This window comes from Bombina bombina, chromosome 3, assembly GCF_027579735.1.
Source record: "Bombina bombina isolate aBomBom1 chromosome 3, aBomBom1.pri, whole genome shotgun sequence".
Classification (NCBI taxonomy): domain Eukaryota; kingdom Metazoa; phylum Chordata; class Amphibia; order Anura; family Bombinatoridae; genus Bombina; species Bombina bombina.
The window spans coordinates 193,598,000-193,618,136 of record NC_069501.1 but is presented as its reverse complement, the minus strand read 5'-3'; the positions used below and the strand labels follow the sequence as shown (position 1 = coordinate 193,618,136).

The following is a 20,137-nucleotide window of genomic DNA, read 5'->3' as shown; positions in this document are numbered from 1 at the left end:
CTAGCTCCCAGTAGACCATTGCTGCTTTTTTAACAAATCATACAAAGATAATCAAGCAGATTTGATAACAGAAGTAAATTGTAAAGTTGTTTAAATGATGCTCTCTATCTAAATAATTACATAAAATAAATTGGGGTTTTATGTCCCTTTAAATATTAAAAAAATAAGAGGAACGTTTAGTATCCATAAAGCAGTAGGCACTGTTATGTTGTAACCAAGGTTTCCTTCTCTGCTGAGGCCAATCAGGGACAGTTATAAATGGATCGCTAGAGTGTGCAACCAATGACAGTGTGTAATATAGCTATGTTAAGTCTGGAGTATGCACTTCCATTTTGAACAGGAACTAGAAAGCTTACAATTTTCAGAATAAAATTACAGGAAATGAGGACAAAATAAATAATTAAAGTGTATTAAAAGTATGTAAGTTATTTTACCACACATAATTAAACATTTTACAATCTCAAAGTGTTGTGAATGTCCCTTTAAAGTACACAAGTTCCTCAAAGAAATTTCTACAACTTTTAAAGGCACATTAAATCATACACCTCAATGACACATACATGTAATAATTATTAGCTCATTTAGATACAGAGATTTTCCAATGTGCTGGTGATTAAAATACAGTCAAATGTCTATTAGGATTGTACTCAAGCATATAAATGAAATGTTGAATAAAAAAAAATTTAAATCTGTATTTTGTCAAAAAAATTACACATAATTTGAACATATAAAACAACAAATACAAAAACAATTAAACTACATCTAATATAACATACAACCAGTTTAATTTGGTCTTTGTAAGCAGTTATTTTAGCTTTTTATTGCATTGCAGTAAAATGCTTTTTAAAAGAATTCCTTCACTACTTTTATAATCCAGTATATCATATACATCATGCTGCATTAGTCCTATAGAAAATACCCATATAATCCATTTTATATCCACAACCAAACAGCATGTTGAAATAATAATTAAAGGAATAGTAAACACCTTGTATTTACAAGACATTTCAATTATCTTGCAATAGAATAACATGGCGCCCAAGACTAAACATTTTTTTAAAACAAACTATAATCTTGTTTACTGCAGTTGTTTTTCAACAGTCAAACTCCACCGACCGCTTGCCTTTTTGGAGAAGCCAATCCACGACTGAGTCTGCAGACAACAAGGCTAGCCACTGTCATAATGTTAAACAAGAGAGCAAGTATCTGAGCACTCAAGGGGGTAAAATGAAAAATGTATGTTCTTTATTGAGAAAAGTTTAAAAGATGCATGAATATGCAAGAAAGCAAGGGTGGCTGTCCTGACGCGTTTTGCACCCCCTAGTGGTGCTTAGTCATAGGAACCTATGACTAAGCGCCACTAGGGGGCGTGAAACGCGTCAGGACAGCCATCCTTGCTTTCTTGCATATTCATGCATCTTTTAAACTTTTCTCAATAAAGAACATACATTTTTAATTTTACCCCCTTGAGTGCTCAGATGCTTGCTCTCCTGTTTTTCATGTTGGCGTATTGGTTCCCATCGCCATTCTGAGGCACCGCACTGCTAGTGAAGAGCTGCTAACTACGTCTCACCTGGAATCTGTGTACTTTCTCCTTATCGGTCTCTCCGTCTACAGTTGCGGCAACCGCTGATGATTGTCATAATGTTAGTATAAAGTGCATTGTTTTGCAGTTGTCTTTAGCTAAAGCTAATCAGTGACATATATGTAGCAGGGTTGATCTTGAGGAGTCTGCAGTGTAAAAATGTTAAAAAAAAATCTGCGCTATATTACATAGAAAGGGGACGTAATAAATAAAGAATGTCTATTGCAAAGTTGTTTCACTATGTATAACTAAACCATTAAAGAGATATGAAACCCATTTTTTTTCATGATTCAGACAGAACATGTAATTTTAAGCAACTTTCTAATTTGCTCCTATTATCAATGTTCCTTCGTTCTCTTGGTATGCTTTGTTAAATGAGCAGTAATGCACTTCTGGTTGCTGACTGAACAAATGGATGAGCCAATGAAAATCGGTATATATTTATGCAGCCACCAATCAATAGCTAAAACCTAGGTTCTTTGCTGTTCCTGAGCTTTCCTAGATAAACCTTTCAGCACAGGATAACAAGAGAAGGAAGAAAACTAAATATTAGAAGTAAATTGGAATGTTGTTTAAAATTGTGTTCTTTATCTGAATCATGTAAGAAAATGTTGGGGTTTCATGTCCCTTTAATATAAAATGATCAAGGTGCTTATTGTCCCTTTAAAGGAGTACAATCAAATGCAATGTTTCATTTTGATTAATAATGAAACTAACCTAGATTTATAAAGCTGTGGATTTTTTTTTTTAACAAATAATAATAATAATAATACATTTGTAATTCACAGACATCATATGAATGCATTTCTTGTATACATAGTCATGCATCAATCCTTATATTACTGCTATTGCATCTGGAACAGTAATGATACAGTACAGGTTTGGAAAGTAAACAATACATAACCACAAAGGACAGAGGTGAAAGGAAATCTCTGCTAGATTTCATCTTCTGACTCTTGCTCTCGCTCATGTGATTTCAGTAATTCCATTTCCCTGGGCTGAGTACACTTCAACTTCGAATGAACTACCCTGGAAAAGTAATCAAGTTGTCATTACTAACAGAAAAGACAGGCTATTACTGCCTGTAGCGATCTAATAGACCTCCTGCTCAACATGGTGCAAAGACATTTCACTTTAACTCAATAATATTTCAGGTTTCACAAAAAAATAAATAAAGGGCAGGTTTGCTCTGCAGTTATGTTGCATGGGAATCCTGTGTGTTCCCAATTCAATGAAATGGACATTAAATAACAAATCATGGGATGCCAATACTTTAATGTAATTTGTAAACAATGTAAACCAAGTTCATTCCAAAAAGGCAAACAAAAAAATCCCCAAAACAAAAATGGTTTAGTTTTTTCTCTGTCCTTGTATTCAGAGGATTCTATCTATCTATCTATCTATCTATCTATCTATCTATCTATCTATCTATCTATATACTGTATATGTTGTGGGTAAAGTCCAAAATTGGGTAATCCAAGCATTACCCAAGCGGCTCTGGGTAAAGCCTGATGTAACATGATAAATCTCCTCAGAGCACATTGAGTCACTACATCAAACATATATACAATGCACTGTAATTCACACAGCTTCACTATCTGTTTTGCATCCGCCTGGAGGGTTCAAAAGGGGGGGGGGGGTTGCCTCCCTAGTAAAACTCATACCCCAAGGTTCACTTGTAGTGGATGCCAGAGGATTGGCGGTGCACCTTCCTTCAACTCCCCAGGCAGAGGAAAAAAAATAGTGAAGATGGAGGAATTACATTACTTCAGGCTTTACCCAGAGCTGCTTGGGTAATGTCAGCTCTACCCGGGTAATCCTAGGATTACCCGGATTTCAGACTTTACCCGTAACATATATATATAATTTGGTAACATTTTCTGCACTATACACATATATGCCCCTTAAAGGAACAACAAAGCCAAAACATTTCCAATTTACTTCTATTATTAAATTTGTTTAGTTCTCATAATAATCTGTGTTGAAGAGATAAATAATAAGTATGTGTATGTATGGTGCACTATAGAGAAGCAGATTGAGAAAACACTGCTGCCATCTAGTGTTCTTGAAAATGTATAACACACTCTGAATCATGAAAGAACCATTTTAGTTTCATCCCCCCTTTGTACAAAGTGAGTGTGTTTGTTTGTCTATGTGTGCTGGGTAAAGATATGTTGTTCTTATTTTTAAAAAGTGAGGAAGTAAGTCAGATTGTTTTTTAAGTAAATATTTGTATGGCTTGTTATTTTCTTTTTAGAGTTTACTGTCCGTTTAAGGGCCAGATTACGAGTGGAGCGCAAATTGCACACAATTTGGCACTGGTATTACAGGTGACCCAAGATGCGAACACCCCACACCCGCACACTTTAACCCCTAAAAACTGCTTTGTGCAATTATTTTTTTTAAACAAATTAAAGATGCTATATATTTTTTTATTCAAAATGGAACCTATCACTTAAGTTTGGGGGCAATTAGGGCAAAGTTTAAAAATGAACCGGAGATCTGTTCTCTGGTTAATTTTCGGAGCGCTAATTGCTGCCGCGAGCTCGCAGTAGCAATAACCAGCCACTTGCAATGGCTGGTTATTTATCGTGCACCCGTAAACGGGCAAATTTGCCCATTTTACGGGCGCACAATAAATTAGCGCTCCATTTGTTATGGAGCGCTTTCTAATTTACTTATATTATTACATTTTCTTTGAAAAGCAGGATATAAGCTCAGGAGCATGCATGTGTCTAGAGAACTATATGGCAGCAGTTTTTTATTAATGTTATCCATTTGTAAGAGCCCTAGATGGCGGCAATAATCCCTGCCATGTAATGCTTCAGACACCTAGCTAGGATTCTCTTCAACAAAGGATATCATGGAAAGAAACTTGATGAAAGAAGCAAATAATAGAAGTAAATTGGAAACTTTAAAAAAAAACTATATACTATACTCTGTCTGAATTACAAAAGACATTTCGGGTTTTAATTTTCCTTTAAATTTCAATTTTGCCTCCACTTATCTGATTGTGTCCCACAACAGCAAAGCACATGTGAAAAAGGAAAATATATAACTAATGACACCTTTACTTGCAACCCATATGGCATTTCTAAGGTTCAGGTCAAGGTTTCATTGATATCCAGCTTGACCTTATAAATGCCATATGGGTTGTAAGTAAAGGTGTCATTAGTTATGTGGAAATAGGGCCCTGATACTGTTGTTTTGTGTGTATTGGGATCTCATTTTAAACAATTTATCATTGAAAATCAGTATTTTCTGAGTTATTCTGTATAGTGTGATGCTAAGGGCATTCTTTATGTTTATAGAAAGGGAGCTTTCTCTGCAAGCCTATTCCCATGCCAGTGCTTCCAACTATCCCACATACTGGGAGCTCTGCCCCACTATCCCCCCTTGAGCTTGCCTTTTAGTGCAAATGTCCCAAACTTCACCCACAGGGGGGTAGTTATCAAGCCGTCAACCTCAAATACGCTGCGTATTCCGCAGCGTATTTGTGGCGAGGCTGATACGCCTTAGTTATCAAAGGCTCGAGACCGGCAAAAGTAGAATTTTGTGACGTCAGCTTCGATCCGCCGGACTCAGTCCGACACAGATCGATTCTTACGTCACTCCAGATGTTCCGCACACAAGTGCGGCACATTCTCACTACTTTTGCTAGCTATCAAAAAACTAGCAGGTACGCTCGGCACTTTTACGGCCCAGCGTACCTGGTTTTCAAAGCGCCAGCCTGGAGGCGGCGGATCCCATAGGAATCAATGGGAGTCTGACCATAGCGAAAGTACAAGTTCGCTGCTGACAGACATCCCATTGATTTCTATGGGAGCTGTCTACACCTAACACCCTAACATGTACCCCGAGTCTAAACACCACTAATCTGACCCCCCCTACACCGCCGCAACTAAATAAAGTTATTACCCCCTAAACCGCCGCTCCCGGAGCCCACCGCAACTATAATAAATGTATTAACCCCTAACCCGCCGCTCCCTGAACCCGCCGCAACCTATATTAAATGTATTAACCCCTATCCTGCCCCCCCTACACCGTCGCCACCTATAATACATTTATTAACCCCTAATCTGCCCCCCCTACACCGTCGCCACCTATAATAAATTTATTAACCCCTATCCTGCCCCCCACTACGCCGCCGCCACTGTAATAAAATGATTAACCCCTAAACCTAACCCTAACCCTAACGCCCCCTAACTTAAATATTAATTAAATAAATCTAAATAAATTAACTCTTATTAACTAAATGAATCCTATTTAAAACTAAATACTTACCTTTAAAATAAACCCTAATATAGCTACAATATAAATAATAATTATATTCTAGCTATCTTAGGATTTTTTTTTATTTTACAGGTACCTTTCAATTTATTTTAACCATGTACAATAGCTATTAAATAGTTATTAACTATTTAATAGCTTACCTAGCTAAAATAAAGAGAAATGTACCTGTGAAATAAATCCTAACCTAAGTTACAATTACACCTAACACTACACTATACTTTAATAAATTATTCCTATTTAAAAATAAATACTTACCTGTAAAATAAACCCTAAGATAGCTACAATGTAATTAATAATTATATTATAGCTATCTTAGGATTTATATTTATTTTACAGGTAACTTTGTATTTATTTTAGCTAGTTAGAATAGTTATTAAATAGTTAGTAACTATTTAATAACTACCTAGCTAAAAGAAATACAAAATTACCTGTAAAATAAATCCTAACTTAAGTTACTATTAAACCTAATACTACACTATCATTAAATTAACTAAATAAACTACCTACAAAGAACTACAATGAAATACAATTACATAAACTAACTAAAGTACAAAAAATAAAAAAATCTAAGTTACAAAAAATAAAAAATTAAGTTACAAACATGTTAAAAATATTACAACAATTTTAAGCTACTTACACCTAATCTAAGCCCCCTAATAAAATAACAAACCCCCCCAAAATAAAAAAAATCCCTACCCTATTCTAAATTACATAAATTTCAAAGCTCTTTTACCTTACCAGCCCTTAAAAGGGCCATTTGTGGGGGCATGCCCCAAAAAGTTCAGCTCTTTTGCCTGTAAAATAAAAATACAACCCCCCCCCCAACATTAAAACCCACCACCCACATACCCCTAATCTAACCCAAACCACCCTTACAAAAACCTAACACTAATCCCCTGAAGATCATCCTACCTTGAGTCGTCTTCACTCAGCCGAGCCACCGATGGAACTGAAGAGGACATCCGGAGCGGAAGAAGTTAATCCTCCAAGCGGCGCTGAAGAAATCTTCCATCCGATGAAGTCATCATCCAGGCGGCGCTGAAGAAGTCTTCGATCCGGCCGATGTCATCTTCAAAGAGGCGCTGAAGAGGTCTTCTATCCGGGCGAAGTCATCTTCCAAGCCGGGTCTTCAATCTTCCTTCCGCCGACGCGGAACCACCTTCTTCACCGACGGACTACGACGAATGACGGCTCCTTTAAGGGACGTCATCCAAGATGGCGTCCCCTCAATTCCGATTGGCTGATAGGATTCTATCAGCCAATCGGAATTAAGGTAGGAAAATCTGATTGGCTGATGGAATCAGCCAATCATATTCAAGTTCAATCCGATTGGCTGATCCAATCAGCCAATCAGATTGAGCTCGCATTCTATTGGCTGATCGGAACAGCCAATAGAATGCGAGCTCAATCTGATTGGCTGATTCCATCAGCCAATCAGATTTTCCTACCTTAATTCCGATTGGCTGATAGAATCCTATCAGCCAATCGGAATTGAGGGGACGCCATCTTGGATGACGTCCCTTAAAGGAGCCATCATTCGTCGTAGTCCGTCGGTGAAGAAGGTGGTTCCGCGTCGGCGGAAGGAAGATTGAAGACCCGGCTTGGAAGATGACTTCGCCCGGATAGAAGACCTCTTCAGCGCCTCTTTGAAGATGACATCGGCCGGATCGAAGACTTCTTCAGCGCCGCTTGGAGGATTAACTTCTTCCGCTCCGGATGTCCTCTTCAGTTCCATCGGTGGCTCGGCTGAGTGAAGACGACTCAAGGTAGGATGATCTTCAGGGGATTAGTGTTAGGTTTTTGTAAGGGGGGTTTGGGTTAGATTAGGGGTATGTGGGTGGTGGGTTTTAATGTTGGGGGGGGGGTTGTATTTTTATTTTACAGGCAAAAGAGCTGAACTTTTTGGGGCATGCCCCCACAAATGGCCCTTTTAAGGGCTGGTAAGGTAAAAGAGCTTTGAAATTTATGTAATTTAGAATAGGGTAGGGATTTTTTTTATTTTGGGGGGGTTTGTTATTTTATTAGGGGGCTTAGATTAGGTGTAAGTAGCTTAAAATTGTTGTAATATTTTTAACATGTTTGTAACTTAATTTTTTATTTTTTGTAACTTAGCTTTTTTTATTTTTTGTACTTTAGTTAGTTTATGTAATTGTATTTCATTGTAGTTATTTGTAGGTAGTTTATTTAGTTAATTTAATGATAGTGTAGTATTAGGTTTAATTGTAACTTAAGTTAGGATTTATTTTACAGGTAATTTTGTATTTCTTTTAGCTAGGTAGTTATTAAATAGTTAATAACTATTTAATAACTATTCTAACTAGCTAAAATAAATACAAAGTTACCTGTAAAATAAATATAAATCCTAAGATAGCTATAATATAATTATTAATTACATTGTAGCTATCTTAGGGTTTATTTTACAGGTAAGTATTTATTTTTAAATAGGAATAATTTATTAAAGTATAGTGTAGTGTTAGGTGTAATTGTAACTTAGGTTAGGATTTATTTCACAGGTACATTTCTCTTTATTTTAGCTAGGTAAGCTATTAAATAGTTAATAACTATTTAATAGCTATTGTACATGGTTAAAATAAATTGAAAGGTACCTGTAAAATAAAAAAAAATCCTAAGATAGCTAGAATATAATTATTATTTATATTGTAGCTATATTAGGGTTTATTTTAAAGGTAAGTATTTAGTTTTAAATAGGATTCATTTAGTTAATAAGAGTTAATTTATTTAGATTTATTTAATTAATATTTAAGTTAGGGGGGCGTTATGGTTAGGGTTAGACTTAGGTTTAGGGGTTAATACATTTATAAGACTTGCGGCGGGGTCTAGGAGCGGCGGTTTAGGGGTTAATACATTTATAAGACTTGCGGCGGGGTCTAGGAGCGGCGGTTTAGGGGTTAATACATTTATAAGACTTGCGGCGGGGTCTAGGAGCGGCGGTTTAGGGGTTAATACATTTATAAGACTTGCGGCGGGGTCTAGGAGCGGCGGTTTAGGGGTTAGTAACTTTATTTAGTTGCGGGGGGCTCCGGGGGCGCCGGTATAGGGGGTAGAACAGTGTAATTTAGTGTGAGTGCTTAGTGACAGGCTAGCAATAAAGCTGGGAAAAAGCCGAAGGGCAGCGAGATCGGATGAGTGATAACTGTCACAGTCCGCTGCTCATCGCCCCGCGGCTTTTTGACAGCTTTATTTGATAACTTAGGCGAACGTATTCAAGGTCCGCGGCGGCGAAGGTAGGCGAGCTTAGGCGGACGTATTGGGCCGGCGAAGCCAGAAAAGTAGACGGCTTGATAAGTAGCCCCCACAGTCTGTACAACCCTACCTAGGCCCAACCCCCACAGTACAGCTGCAAATATGCCCCTTCCAGTCATAGCTCCACCCACAGAACACATTTGTGCCCCACCCAAATTCTCCCTCACACACCATAGACCTCCCACTAGCAGAAATGTTGCTTTTGAGCAGAGTGCCTTAATCCTTTATCAAGCTAAACAAATTATATAAAGGTTAGGTTAACACATTAATGTGAAGTTCGTAACATGGGTATTCTTGGAGCAGAACATAGGTTATGTGAAATTATAATTAGACATTTAATAAAAGATCTGTAAATAATCTTTTTGTGAGGCCAATAGAATGTGTCAGGAAATGTTGAATTTTTGGTTTAGTAAAATAAAACATTAAAGGGATATGAAACGCACATTTTTTTCTTTCATGATTCAGATGGAGCATGCAATTTTAAGCAATTTTTTAATTTACTCCTATTATCAAATTTTCTTTGTTTCTCTTTCTATGCTTTGTTGAATGAGCAGCAATGCACTACTGGTTGCTGACTGAACACATAGGACAGCCAATGACAAGCAGTATATATATATATATGCAGCAACAAATCAGCAGCTAGAACCTAGGCTCTTTGCTGCTCCTGAGCTTTCCTAGATAAACCTTTAAGCAAAGGATAAGAAGAAAAGGAAGCAAATTAAATAATTGAAGTAAATTGAAAAGTTGTTAAAAATTGTATTCTTTATCTGAATCATGAAAGAAAAATTTGGGGTTTCAGTCCCTTTAAAATTAAAATGATTACACATATAAGACTTAGAAAGTATGCATTTAATCCATTAACTTCAGCTGATGTACCTTGTTGCGCTTCTAGGGGTATAACAGCACATATCTCAGTGACAAGACCGTGCTATTTCCGCATGCCTAGAAGCCTCTTGAAGACTGTCATTAAGGGACTTTCTACAACAATTATACTGCTTTATCCTTTCATGCTGAGATTATATATATATAGTTCCAATGTGAATAAGTATGTACCTTCCAAAATTAAACTCCCTAATCAAATTATTGTATTGTTTTGTACTGTTATTGAATTGCGTAAAATGTTTTTGTAAAGCATGTGTGTTTATGTGAGTGCTAGCATGTGTTTGTGTGTATGAGTGCTTGCATGTGTGTGTGAATGTGTATGAGTGTGTGCATGTGTGTTTGTATTAGTGTGTGTGTGTATGAGCGTGCATGTGTTTTTGTATGAGTGCATGCATGAGTGTTTTTGTATGAGTGTGTGCATGTGTGTGTATGAGTGTGTGCATGTGTGTGCGTTTGTATGAGTGTATGCATGTGTGTGTATGAGTGTGTGCATGTGCATGAGTGTGAGTATGTTTGTGTGTTTGTGTGAGTGTGTGCATGTGTGTGTATGAGTGTGAGTGTGTGCATGTGCATGAGTGTGTGCAAGTGTGTTTGTGTGTATGAGTGTGTACATGTATGTGTGTGTGTTTGTGTGAGTTTGTACATGTGTGTGTGTGAATGAGTGTGTGCATATGTGTGTGCGTATGTGTGTGTGTATGAGTGTGTTTATGAGTGTGTGCATGTGTGTGTGTATGAGTGTGTGCATATGTGTGTGTATGAGTGTGTGCATATGTGTGTCTGTATGTGAGTATGTATGAGTGTGTGCATATGTGTGTCTGTATGTGAGCGTGTAATACAAACAGTGCGGCTTCAGGATGACCCAAATAGCTCCGTGAGAGCTGTCAACAGTGAGCCGTATGTGAGAAGCAATGGCAAAACCCTCCAGGAGACAGGAATAAAGGTGCAAAAATTCTCTGGGTAAAATACAGTCGTTATTTATTAATGAGCTTAAAACGCGTTTCTCGGCCGCAAGCTCCTGGTCGTTTCATCAGATTAATACTGATGAAACGGCCAGGAGCTTGCGGCCGAGAAACACGTTTTAAGCTCATTAATAAATAACAAGTGTATTTTACCCAGAGAATTTTTGCACCTTTATTCCTGTCTCCTGGAGGGTTTTGCCATTGCTTCTCACATACGGCTCACTGTTGACAGCTCTCACGGAGCTATTTGGGTCATCCTGAAGCCGCACTGTTTGTATTACCCGCTCACAGAGGGATTTTGGCCAGCCACGGAGGAGAATCCACGGCCACATACAAGACACACTGCATCACCCGCACTCCAGCGTACTGACTGCTGAGAACGTCAGCCTGCATATTCACACTTCTTTTAACAAGAGTGCCAATATACTTTGTGAGTACATTTCTCTTGTTAAGTGTATCCAGTCCACGGATCATCCATTACTTATGGAATATATTCTCCTTCCCAACAGGAAGCTGCAAGAGTCCACCCACAGCAAAGCTGCTATATAGCTCCTCCCCTAACTGCCATATTCAGTCATTCTCTTGCAAGCCTCAACATAGATAGGAGATTGTGAGAGTCTGTGGTGCTTTCTACTTAGTTTATTCTTCAATCAAAAGTTTGTTATTTTTAAATGGCACCGGAGTGTGCTGTTTATCTCAGGCAGTATTTGGAAGAAGAATCTGCCTGCGTTTTTCTATGATCTTAGCAGACGTAACTAAGATCCATTTGCTGTTCTCACACATTCTGAGGAGTGAGGTACTTCAGAGGGGGAATAGCGTGCAGGTTTTCCTGCAGATAAGGTATGTGCAGTAAAATATTTTTCTAGGAATGGAATTGACTAAGAAAATACTGCTGATACCGAAGTAATGTAAGTAAAGCCTTAAATGCAGCGATAGCGACTGGTATCAGGCTTATTAATAGAGATACATACTCTTGTAAAAATGTGTTTTAAAACGTTTGCTGGCATGTTTAATCGTTTTTAACATATGTTTGGTGATAAAACTTATTGGGGCCTAAGTTTTTTCCACATGGCTGGCTTAAATTTTGCATAGAAACAATTTCCACTGTTATAGTATAAAAGTTACAGTTGGTGCAGTTAAAATTACAAACAGTGACATTCAGCTTCCCTCAGCAGTCCCCTGCATGCTATAGGACATCTCTGAAGGGCTCAAAAGGGCTTCAAAAGTAGGAGCTGTTATGACTGTTTAAAACATATTTTTCGTTTTGTTAATCTGTTTTTTATATTAAGGGGTTAATCATCCATTTGCAAGTGGGTGCAATGCTCTGCTAACTTGTTACATACACTGTAAAAATTTTGTTAGTTTAACTGCCTTTTTTTCACTGTTATTTCAAATTTTGGCAAAATTTGTTTCTCTTAAAGGCACAGTAACGTTTTATATATTTGCTTGATAACTTGATTTAAAGTGTTTTCCAAGCTTACTAGTCTCATTATTAGTCTGTTCTAACATGTCTGACATAGAGGAAGCTCTGTGTTCATTATGTTTTAAAGCCATGGTGGAACCCCATCTTAGAATGTGTACCAGATGTACTGATTTCATGTTAAACAATAAAGATCATTTTTTGTCTTTAAAAACATTATCACCAGAGGATTCTGTCGTGGGGGTAGTTATGCCGACTAACTCTCCCCACGTGTCAGACCTTTTGACTCCCGCTTTAGGGACTCACGCTCAAATGGCGCCAAGTACATCAAGGGCACCCATAGCGTTTCTTTACCAGGGGATTCTGTCGAGGGGAAAGTTATGCCGACTAACTCTCCCCACGTGTCAGACCCTTCGACTCCCGCTTCAGGGACTCACGCTCAAATGGCGCCAAGTACATCAAGGGCGCCCATAGCGTTTATTTTACAAGACATGGCAAAGGTGGTGAATAATATTCTGGCAGCAGTATTAGTCAGACTACCTGAAATTAAAGGAAAGCAGTTAGCTCTGGGGGTAGATACAGAGCATACAGACGCTTTAAGAACCATGTATGATACTACCTCACAATATGCTTAGTCTGTGGGTGATTTTTTTTTTTTTTGACTCAGGGAAGATGATTTAACCTGATTCTGATATTTCTACATTTAAAATTTATGCTTGAGAACCTCCACTTGTTGCTCAGGGAGGCTTTGGCTGCTCTGAATGAATGTGTACAATCGCAGGGCCAGAGAAATTGTGTAGACTGGATAAATAATATGCAGTGCCGGTGTGTACTGATGTTTTTCCAATACCTAAAGAGGTTTACTAAAAAAAATTTTAATAAGGAATGGGATAGACCAGGTGTGCCGTTCTCTTCCCCTCCTATTTTTTAGAAGAATGTTTTCTAATAGTTACCACCACACGGGACTTCTGGCAGACAGTTCCTAAGGTGGAGAGAAGAGTTTCTACTCTAGCTAAGCGTACCACTACCTCTGACGAGGACAGTTGTGCTTTTTAGATCCAATGGATAAAAAATGTTTATTCAACAGGGTTTTATCCTGCAGCCCCTTGCATACATTGCTTCTGTCACTGCTGCTGCGGCGTTCTGGGTTGAGTCTCTTGATGAGGCTTTACAGTTAAGCGACTCCATTGGATGAATATATTTGACAAGCTTATGCTAGCCAATTCCTTTGTTTTCTGATGCCTTGTTCATTTGACTAGACTAACGGCTAAGAATTCTGTTTTTTACTATACTGGCGCGCAGAGCGCTATGGCTTATATCATGGTCAGCTGTCGTGACTTTAATAAATAAGCTACTTAACTTCCCTTCAAGGGGCAGACCCTATTCGGGCCTGGTTTGAAGGAGATTATTGCTTATATCACTGGAGGAAAAGGTCATGCCCTTCCTCAGGATAGGTCTAAATCAAGGGCAAAAAAAAAAAGTCTAATTTTCGTACCTTTTAAAAACTTCAGGGCAGGTGTGGCATCCTCTTCCTCTAAGGCAAAACAAGAGGGAATTTTTGCTCAGTCCAAGGCGGTCTGGAGACAATCGGACCTGGAACAAAGATAAGCAGGCCAAGGAGCCTGCTGCTGCCTCTAAGGCAGCATGAAGGAACGGACCCCTATCCGGTAATGGATCCTATAGGGGGCAGACTTTCATTCTTTGCCCAGGCGTGGGCAAGAGATGCCCAGGATCCCTAGGCATTGGAATTTATATCCCAGAGATATCTTCTGGATTTCAAAGATTCCCCCCCCAAAAAAGGGGAGATTTCGCCTTTCACAATTATCTGCAAACCAGATAAAGAAGGAGGCATTCTTACATTGTGTACGAGATCCATCCAGTTCCAAGAGAGGAACAGGGACAGAGTTTTTACTCAAATCTGTTTGTGGCTCCCAAGGAGAGGGAACCTTCAGACCTATTTTGGATCTAAAGATCTTAAACAAATTCCTCAGAATTCCGTCATTTAAGATGGAAACTATTCGTACCATCTTAACTATGATCCAGGAGAGTCAATAGAGGACTACAATGGATTTGAAGGATGCTTATCCTCACATTGTGATGCATAAAGATCACCATCGTTTTTCAGGTTTGCCTTTCTAGACAGGCATTACCAGTTTGTAGCTCTTTCCTTTGGGATATCTACAGCCCCAAGAATCTTTATGGAGGTTCTGGGGTCGCTTTGGCGGTCCTTAGACCGCGGGGCATAGAAGTGGCCCCTTATTTAGACGACATCCTGATACAGGCGTCAAACATCCAAATTGCCCAGTCTCATACGGACGTAGTACTGGCATTTCTGAGATCACATGGGTGGAAAGTGAACAAGGAAAGAGTTCTCTATCCCCAATCTCAAGGGTTTCCCTCCTAGGGACTCTGATAGATTCTGTAGAAATGAAAATTTACCTGACGGAGTCCAGGTTGTCAAAGTTTCTAAATTTCTGCCGTGTTTTTTTCATCCCATCCGCGCCCTTCGGTCGCTCAGTACATGAATGAAATCGGCTTAATGGTAGCGGCAAGGGACATAGTACCGTTTGCACGTCTACATTTCAGACCGCTGCAACTATGCATGCTCAGTCAGAGGAACGGGGATTACACAGATTTGTCCCCCTGTTAAACCTGGACCAAGAGACCAGAGATTCTCTTCTCTGGTGACTATGTCGGGTCCATCTGTCCAAGGGTATGACCTTCCGCAGGTCAGATGGGACAATTGTTACAATAGATGCCAGCCTTTTAGGTTGGGATGCAGTCTGGAACTCCCTGAAGGCTCAGGGATAGTGGACTTAGGAGGAGACCCTCCTTCTAATAAATATTCTGGAACTGGGAGTGATATTCCATGCTCTTCAGACTTGGCCTCAGTTAGCAACTCTGAGGTACATCATACTCAGTCGGACAATATACACGACTGTGGCTTACATCAGCCATCAAGGGGGAACAGAAGTTCCCTAGCGATGTTAGAAGTCTTACAATAATTTACTGGACAGAGACTCACTCTTGTCTATCAGCTATCCATATCCCAGGTGTTGAGAACTGGGAGGTGGATTTTCTAAGTCGTCAGACTTTTCTTCCGGGGGAGTGGGATTTCCTCCGGAGGTCAAGACCAAGCAGGAGAGGGCTTTGGTGTTTTTGACAGCGCCTGCGTAGCCACGCAGGACCTGGTATGCAGATCTGGTGGACATGTCATTCTTTCCATCACGGTCTCTGCTTCAGAGACAGGTCCCTCTACCTCAGGGTCCTTTCAACCATCTAAATAGAATCAATCTGAGATGGACTGCCTGGAGACTGAACGCTTGATGTTATCAAAGCATGGCTTCTCCGAGTCAGTCATTGATACCTTAATACAGACATGAAAGCCTGTCTCTAGGAAAATTGAACATAGATATGGTGTAAATATCTGATTGTTATGAAGTGAAGACGACTCAAGGTAGGATGATCTTCAGGGGATTAGTGTTAGGTTTTTGTAAGGGGGGTTTGGGTTAGATTAGGGGTATGTGGGTGGTGGGTTTTAATGTTGGGGGGGGGGTTGTATTTTTATTTTACAGGCAAAAGAGCTGAACTTTTTGGGGCATGCCCCCACAAATGGCCCTTTTAAGGGCTGGTAAGGTAAAAGAGCTTTGAAATTTATGTAATTTAGAATAGGGTAGGGATTTTTTTTATTTTGGGGGGGTTTGTTATTTTATTAGGGGGCTTAGATTAGGTGTAAGTAGCTTAAAATTGTTGTAATATTTTTAACATGTTTGTAACTTAATTTTTTATTTTTTGTAACTTAGATTTTTTTATTTTTTGTACTTTAGTTAGTTTATGTAATTGTATTTCATTGTAGTTATTTGTAGGTAGTTTATTTAGTTAATTTAATGATAGTGTAGTATTAGGTTTAATTGTAACTTAAGTTAGGATTTATTTTACAGGTAATTTTGTATTTCTTTTAGCTAGGTAGTTATTAAATAGTTAATAACTATTTAATAACTATTCTAACTAGCTAAAATAAATACAAAGTTACCTGTAAAATAAATATAAATCCTAAGATAGCTATAATATAATTATTAATTACATTGTAGCTATCTTAGGGTTTATTTTACAGGTAAGTATTTATTTTTAAATAGGAATAATTTATTAAAGTATAGTGTAGTGTTAGGTGTAATTGTAACTTAGGTTAGGATTTATTTCACAGGTACATTTCTCTTTATTTTAGCTAGGTAAGCTATTAAATAGTTAATAACTATTTAATAGCTATTGTACATGGTTAAAATAAATTGAAAGGTACCTGTAAAATAAAAAAAAATCCTAAGATAGCTAGAATATAATTATTATTTATATTGTAGCTATATTAGGGTTTATTTTAAAGGTAAGTATTTAGTTTTAAATAGGATTCATTTAGTTAATAAGAGTTAATTTATTTAGATTTATTTAATTAATATTTAAGTTAGGGGGGCGTTATGGTTAGGGTTAGACTTAGGTTTAGGGGTTAATACATTTATAAGACTTGCGGCGGGGTCTAGGAGCGGCGGTTTAGGGGTTAATACATTTATAAGACTTGCGGCGGGGTCTAGGAGCGGCGGTTTAGGGGTTAATACATTTATAAGACTTGCGGCGGGGTCTAGGAGCGGCGGTTTAGGGGTTAATACATTTATAAGACTTGCGGCGGGGTCTAGGAGCGGCGGTTTAGGGGTTAGTAACTTTATTTAGTTGCGGGGGGCTCCGGGGGCGCCGGTATAGGGGGTAGAACAGTGTAATTTAGTGTGAGTGCTTAGTGACAGGCTAGCAATAAAGCTGGGAAAAAGCCGAAGGGCAGCGAGATCGGATGAGTGATAACTGTCACAGTCCGCTGCTCATCGCCCCGCGGCTTTTTGACAGCTTTATTTGATAACTTAGGCGAACGTATTCAAGGTCCGCGGCGGCGAAGGTAGGCGAGCTTAGGCGGACGTATTGGGCCGGCGAAGCCAGAAAAGTAGACGGCTTGATAAGTAGCCCCCACAGTCTGTACAACCCTACCTAGGCCCAACCCCCACAGTACAGCTGCAAATATGCCCCTTCCAGTCATAGCTCCACCCACAGAACACATTTGTGCCCCACCCAAATTCTCCCTCACACACCATAGACCTCCCACTAGCAGAAATGTTGCTTTTGAGCAGAGTGCCTTAATCCTTTATCAAGCTAAACAAATTATATAAAGGTTAGGTTAACACATTAATGTGAAGTTCGTAACATGGGTATTCTTGGAGCAGAACATAGGTTATGTGAAATTATAATTAGACATTTAATAAAAGATCTGTAAATAATCTTTTTGTGAGGCCAATAGAATGTGTCAGGAAATGTTGAATTTTTGGTTTAGTAAAATAAAACATTAAAGGGATATGAAACGCACATTTTTTTCTTTCATGATTCAGATGGAGCATGCAATTTTAAGCAATTTTTTAATTTACTCCTATTATCAAATTTTCTTTGTTTCTCTTTCTATGCTTTGTTGAATGAGCAGCAATGCACTACTGGTTGCTGACTGAACACATAGGACAGCCAATGACAAGCAGTATATATATATATATGCAGCAACAAATCAGCAGCTAGAACCTAGGCTCTTTGCTGCTCCTGAGCTTTCCTAGATAAACCTTTAAGCAAAGGATAAGAAGAAAAGGAAGCAAATTAAATAATTGAAGTAAATTGAAAAGTTGTTAAAAATTGTATTCTTTATCTGAATCATGAAAGAAAAATTTGGGGTTTCAGTCCCTTTAAAATTAAAATGATTACACATATAAGACTTAGAAAGTATGCATTTAATCCATTAACTTCAGCTGATGTACCTTGTTGCGCTTCTAGGGGTATAACAGCACATATCTCAGTGACAAGACCGTGCTATTTCCGCATGCCTAGAAGCCTCTTGAAGACTGTCATTAAGGGACTTTCTACAACAATTATACTGCTTTATCCTTTCATGCTGAGATTATATATATATAGTTCCAATGTGAATAAGTATGTACCTTCCAAAATTAAACTCCCTAATCAAATTATTGTATTGTTTTGTACTGTTATTGAATTGCGTAAAATGTTTTTGTAAAGCATGTGTGTTTATGTGAGTGCTAGCATGTGTTTGTGTGTATGAGTGCTTGCATGTGTGTGTGAATGTGTATGAGTGTGTGCATGTGTGTTTGTATTAGTGTGTGTGTGTATGAGCGTGCATGTGTTTTTGTATGAGTGCATGCATGAGTGTTTTTGTATGAGTGTGTGCATGTGTGTGTATGAGTGTGTGCATGTGTGTGCGTTTGTATGAGTGTATGCATGTGTGTGTATGAGTGTGTGCATGTGCATGAGTGTGAGTATGTTTGTGTGTTTGTGTGAGTGTGTGCATGTGTGTGTATGAGTGTGAGTGTGTGCATGTGCATGAGTGTGTGCAAGTGTGTTTGTGTGTATGAGTGTGTACATGTATGTGTGTGTGTTTGTGTGAGTTTGTACATGTGTGTGTGTGAATGAGTGTGTGCATATGTGTGTGCGTATGTGTGTGTGTATGAGTGTGTTTATGAGTGTGTGCATGTGTGTGTGTATGAGTGTGTGCATATGTGTGTGTATGAGTGTGTGCATATGTGTGTCTGTATGTGAGTATGTATGAGTGTGTGCATATGTGTGTCTGTATGTGAGCGTGTAATACAAACAGTGCGGCTTCAGGATGACCCAAATAGCTCCGTGAGAGCTGTCAACAGTGAGCCGTATGTGAGAAGCAATGGCAAAACCCTCCAGGAGACAGGAATAAAGGTGCAAAAATTCTCTGGGTAAAATACAGTCGTTATTTATTAATGAGCTTAAAACGCGTTTCTCGGCCGCAAGCTCCTGGTCGTTTCATCAGATTAATACTGATGAAACGGCCAGGAGCTTGCGGCCGAGAAACGCGTTTTAAGCTCATTAATAAATAACAAGTGTATTTTACCCAGAGAATTTTTGCACCTTTATTCCTGTCTCCTGGAGGGTTTTGCCATTGCTTCTCACATACGGCTCACTGTTGACAGCTCTCACGGAGCTATTTGGGTCATCCTGAAGCCGCACTGTTTGTATTACCCGCTCACAGAGGGATTTTGGCCAGCCACGGAGGAGAATCCACGGCCACATACAAGACACACTGCATCACCCGCACTCCAGCGTACTGACTGCTGAGAACGTCAGCCTGCATATTCACACTTCTTTTAACAAGAGTGCCAATATACTTTGTGAGTACATTTCTCTTGTTAAGTGTATCCAGTCCACGGATCATCCATTACTTATGGAATATATTCTCCTTCCCAACAGGAAGCTGCAAGAGTCCACCCACAGCAAAGCTGCTATATAGCTCCTCCCCTAACTGCCATATTCAGTCATTCTCTTGCAAGCCTCAACATAGATAGGAGATTGTGAGAGTCTGTGGTGCTTTCTACTTAGTTTATTCTTCAATCAAAAGTTTGTTATTTTTAAATGGCACCGGAGTGTGCTGTTTATCTCAGGCAGTATTTGGAAGAAGAATCTGCCTGCGTTTTTCTATGATCTTAGCAGACGTAACTAAGATCCATTTGCTGTTCTCACACATTCTGAGGAGTGAGGTACTTCAGAGGGGGAATAGCGTGCAGGTTTTCCTGCAGATAAGGTATGTGCAGTAAAATATTTTTCTAGGAATGGAATTGACTAAGAAAATACTGCTGATACCGAAGTAATGTAAGTAAAGCCTTAAATGCAGCGATAGCG

At 38.8% G+C, this 20,137-nt stretch overlaps 1 protein-coding gene across 1 annotated transcript in view; it reads right to left on the bottom strand.

Annotated features, from left to right (window-relative positions):
- Positions 1-1,452: 1,452 nt before the first annotated feature.
- TMEM45A (transmembrane protein 45A) overlaps positions 1,453-20,137 on the bottom strand; it is a 71,311-nt gene continuing 52,626 nt past the window's right edge. Inside the window, exon 6 of the mRNA XM_053706063.1 lies at positions 1,453-2,614. Within this exon, the coding sequence (XP_053562038.1) occupies positions 2,521-2,614 (94 nt within the window). The 3' untranslated portion in view covers positions 1,453-2,520. The remainder of the gene's footprint in view (positions 2,615-20,137) is intronic.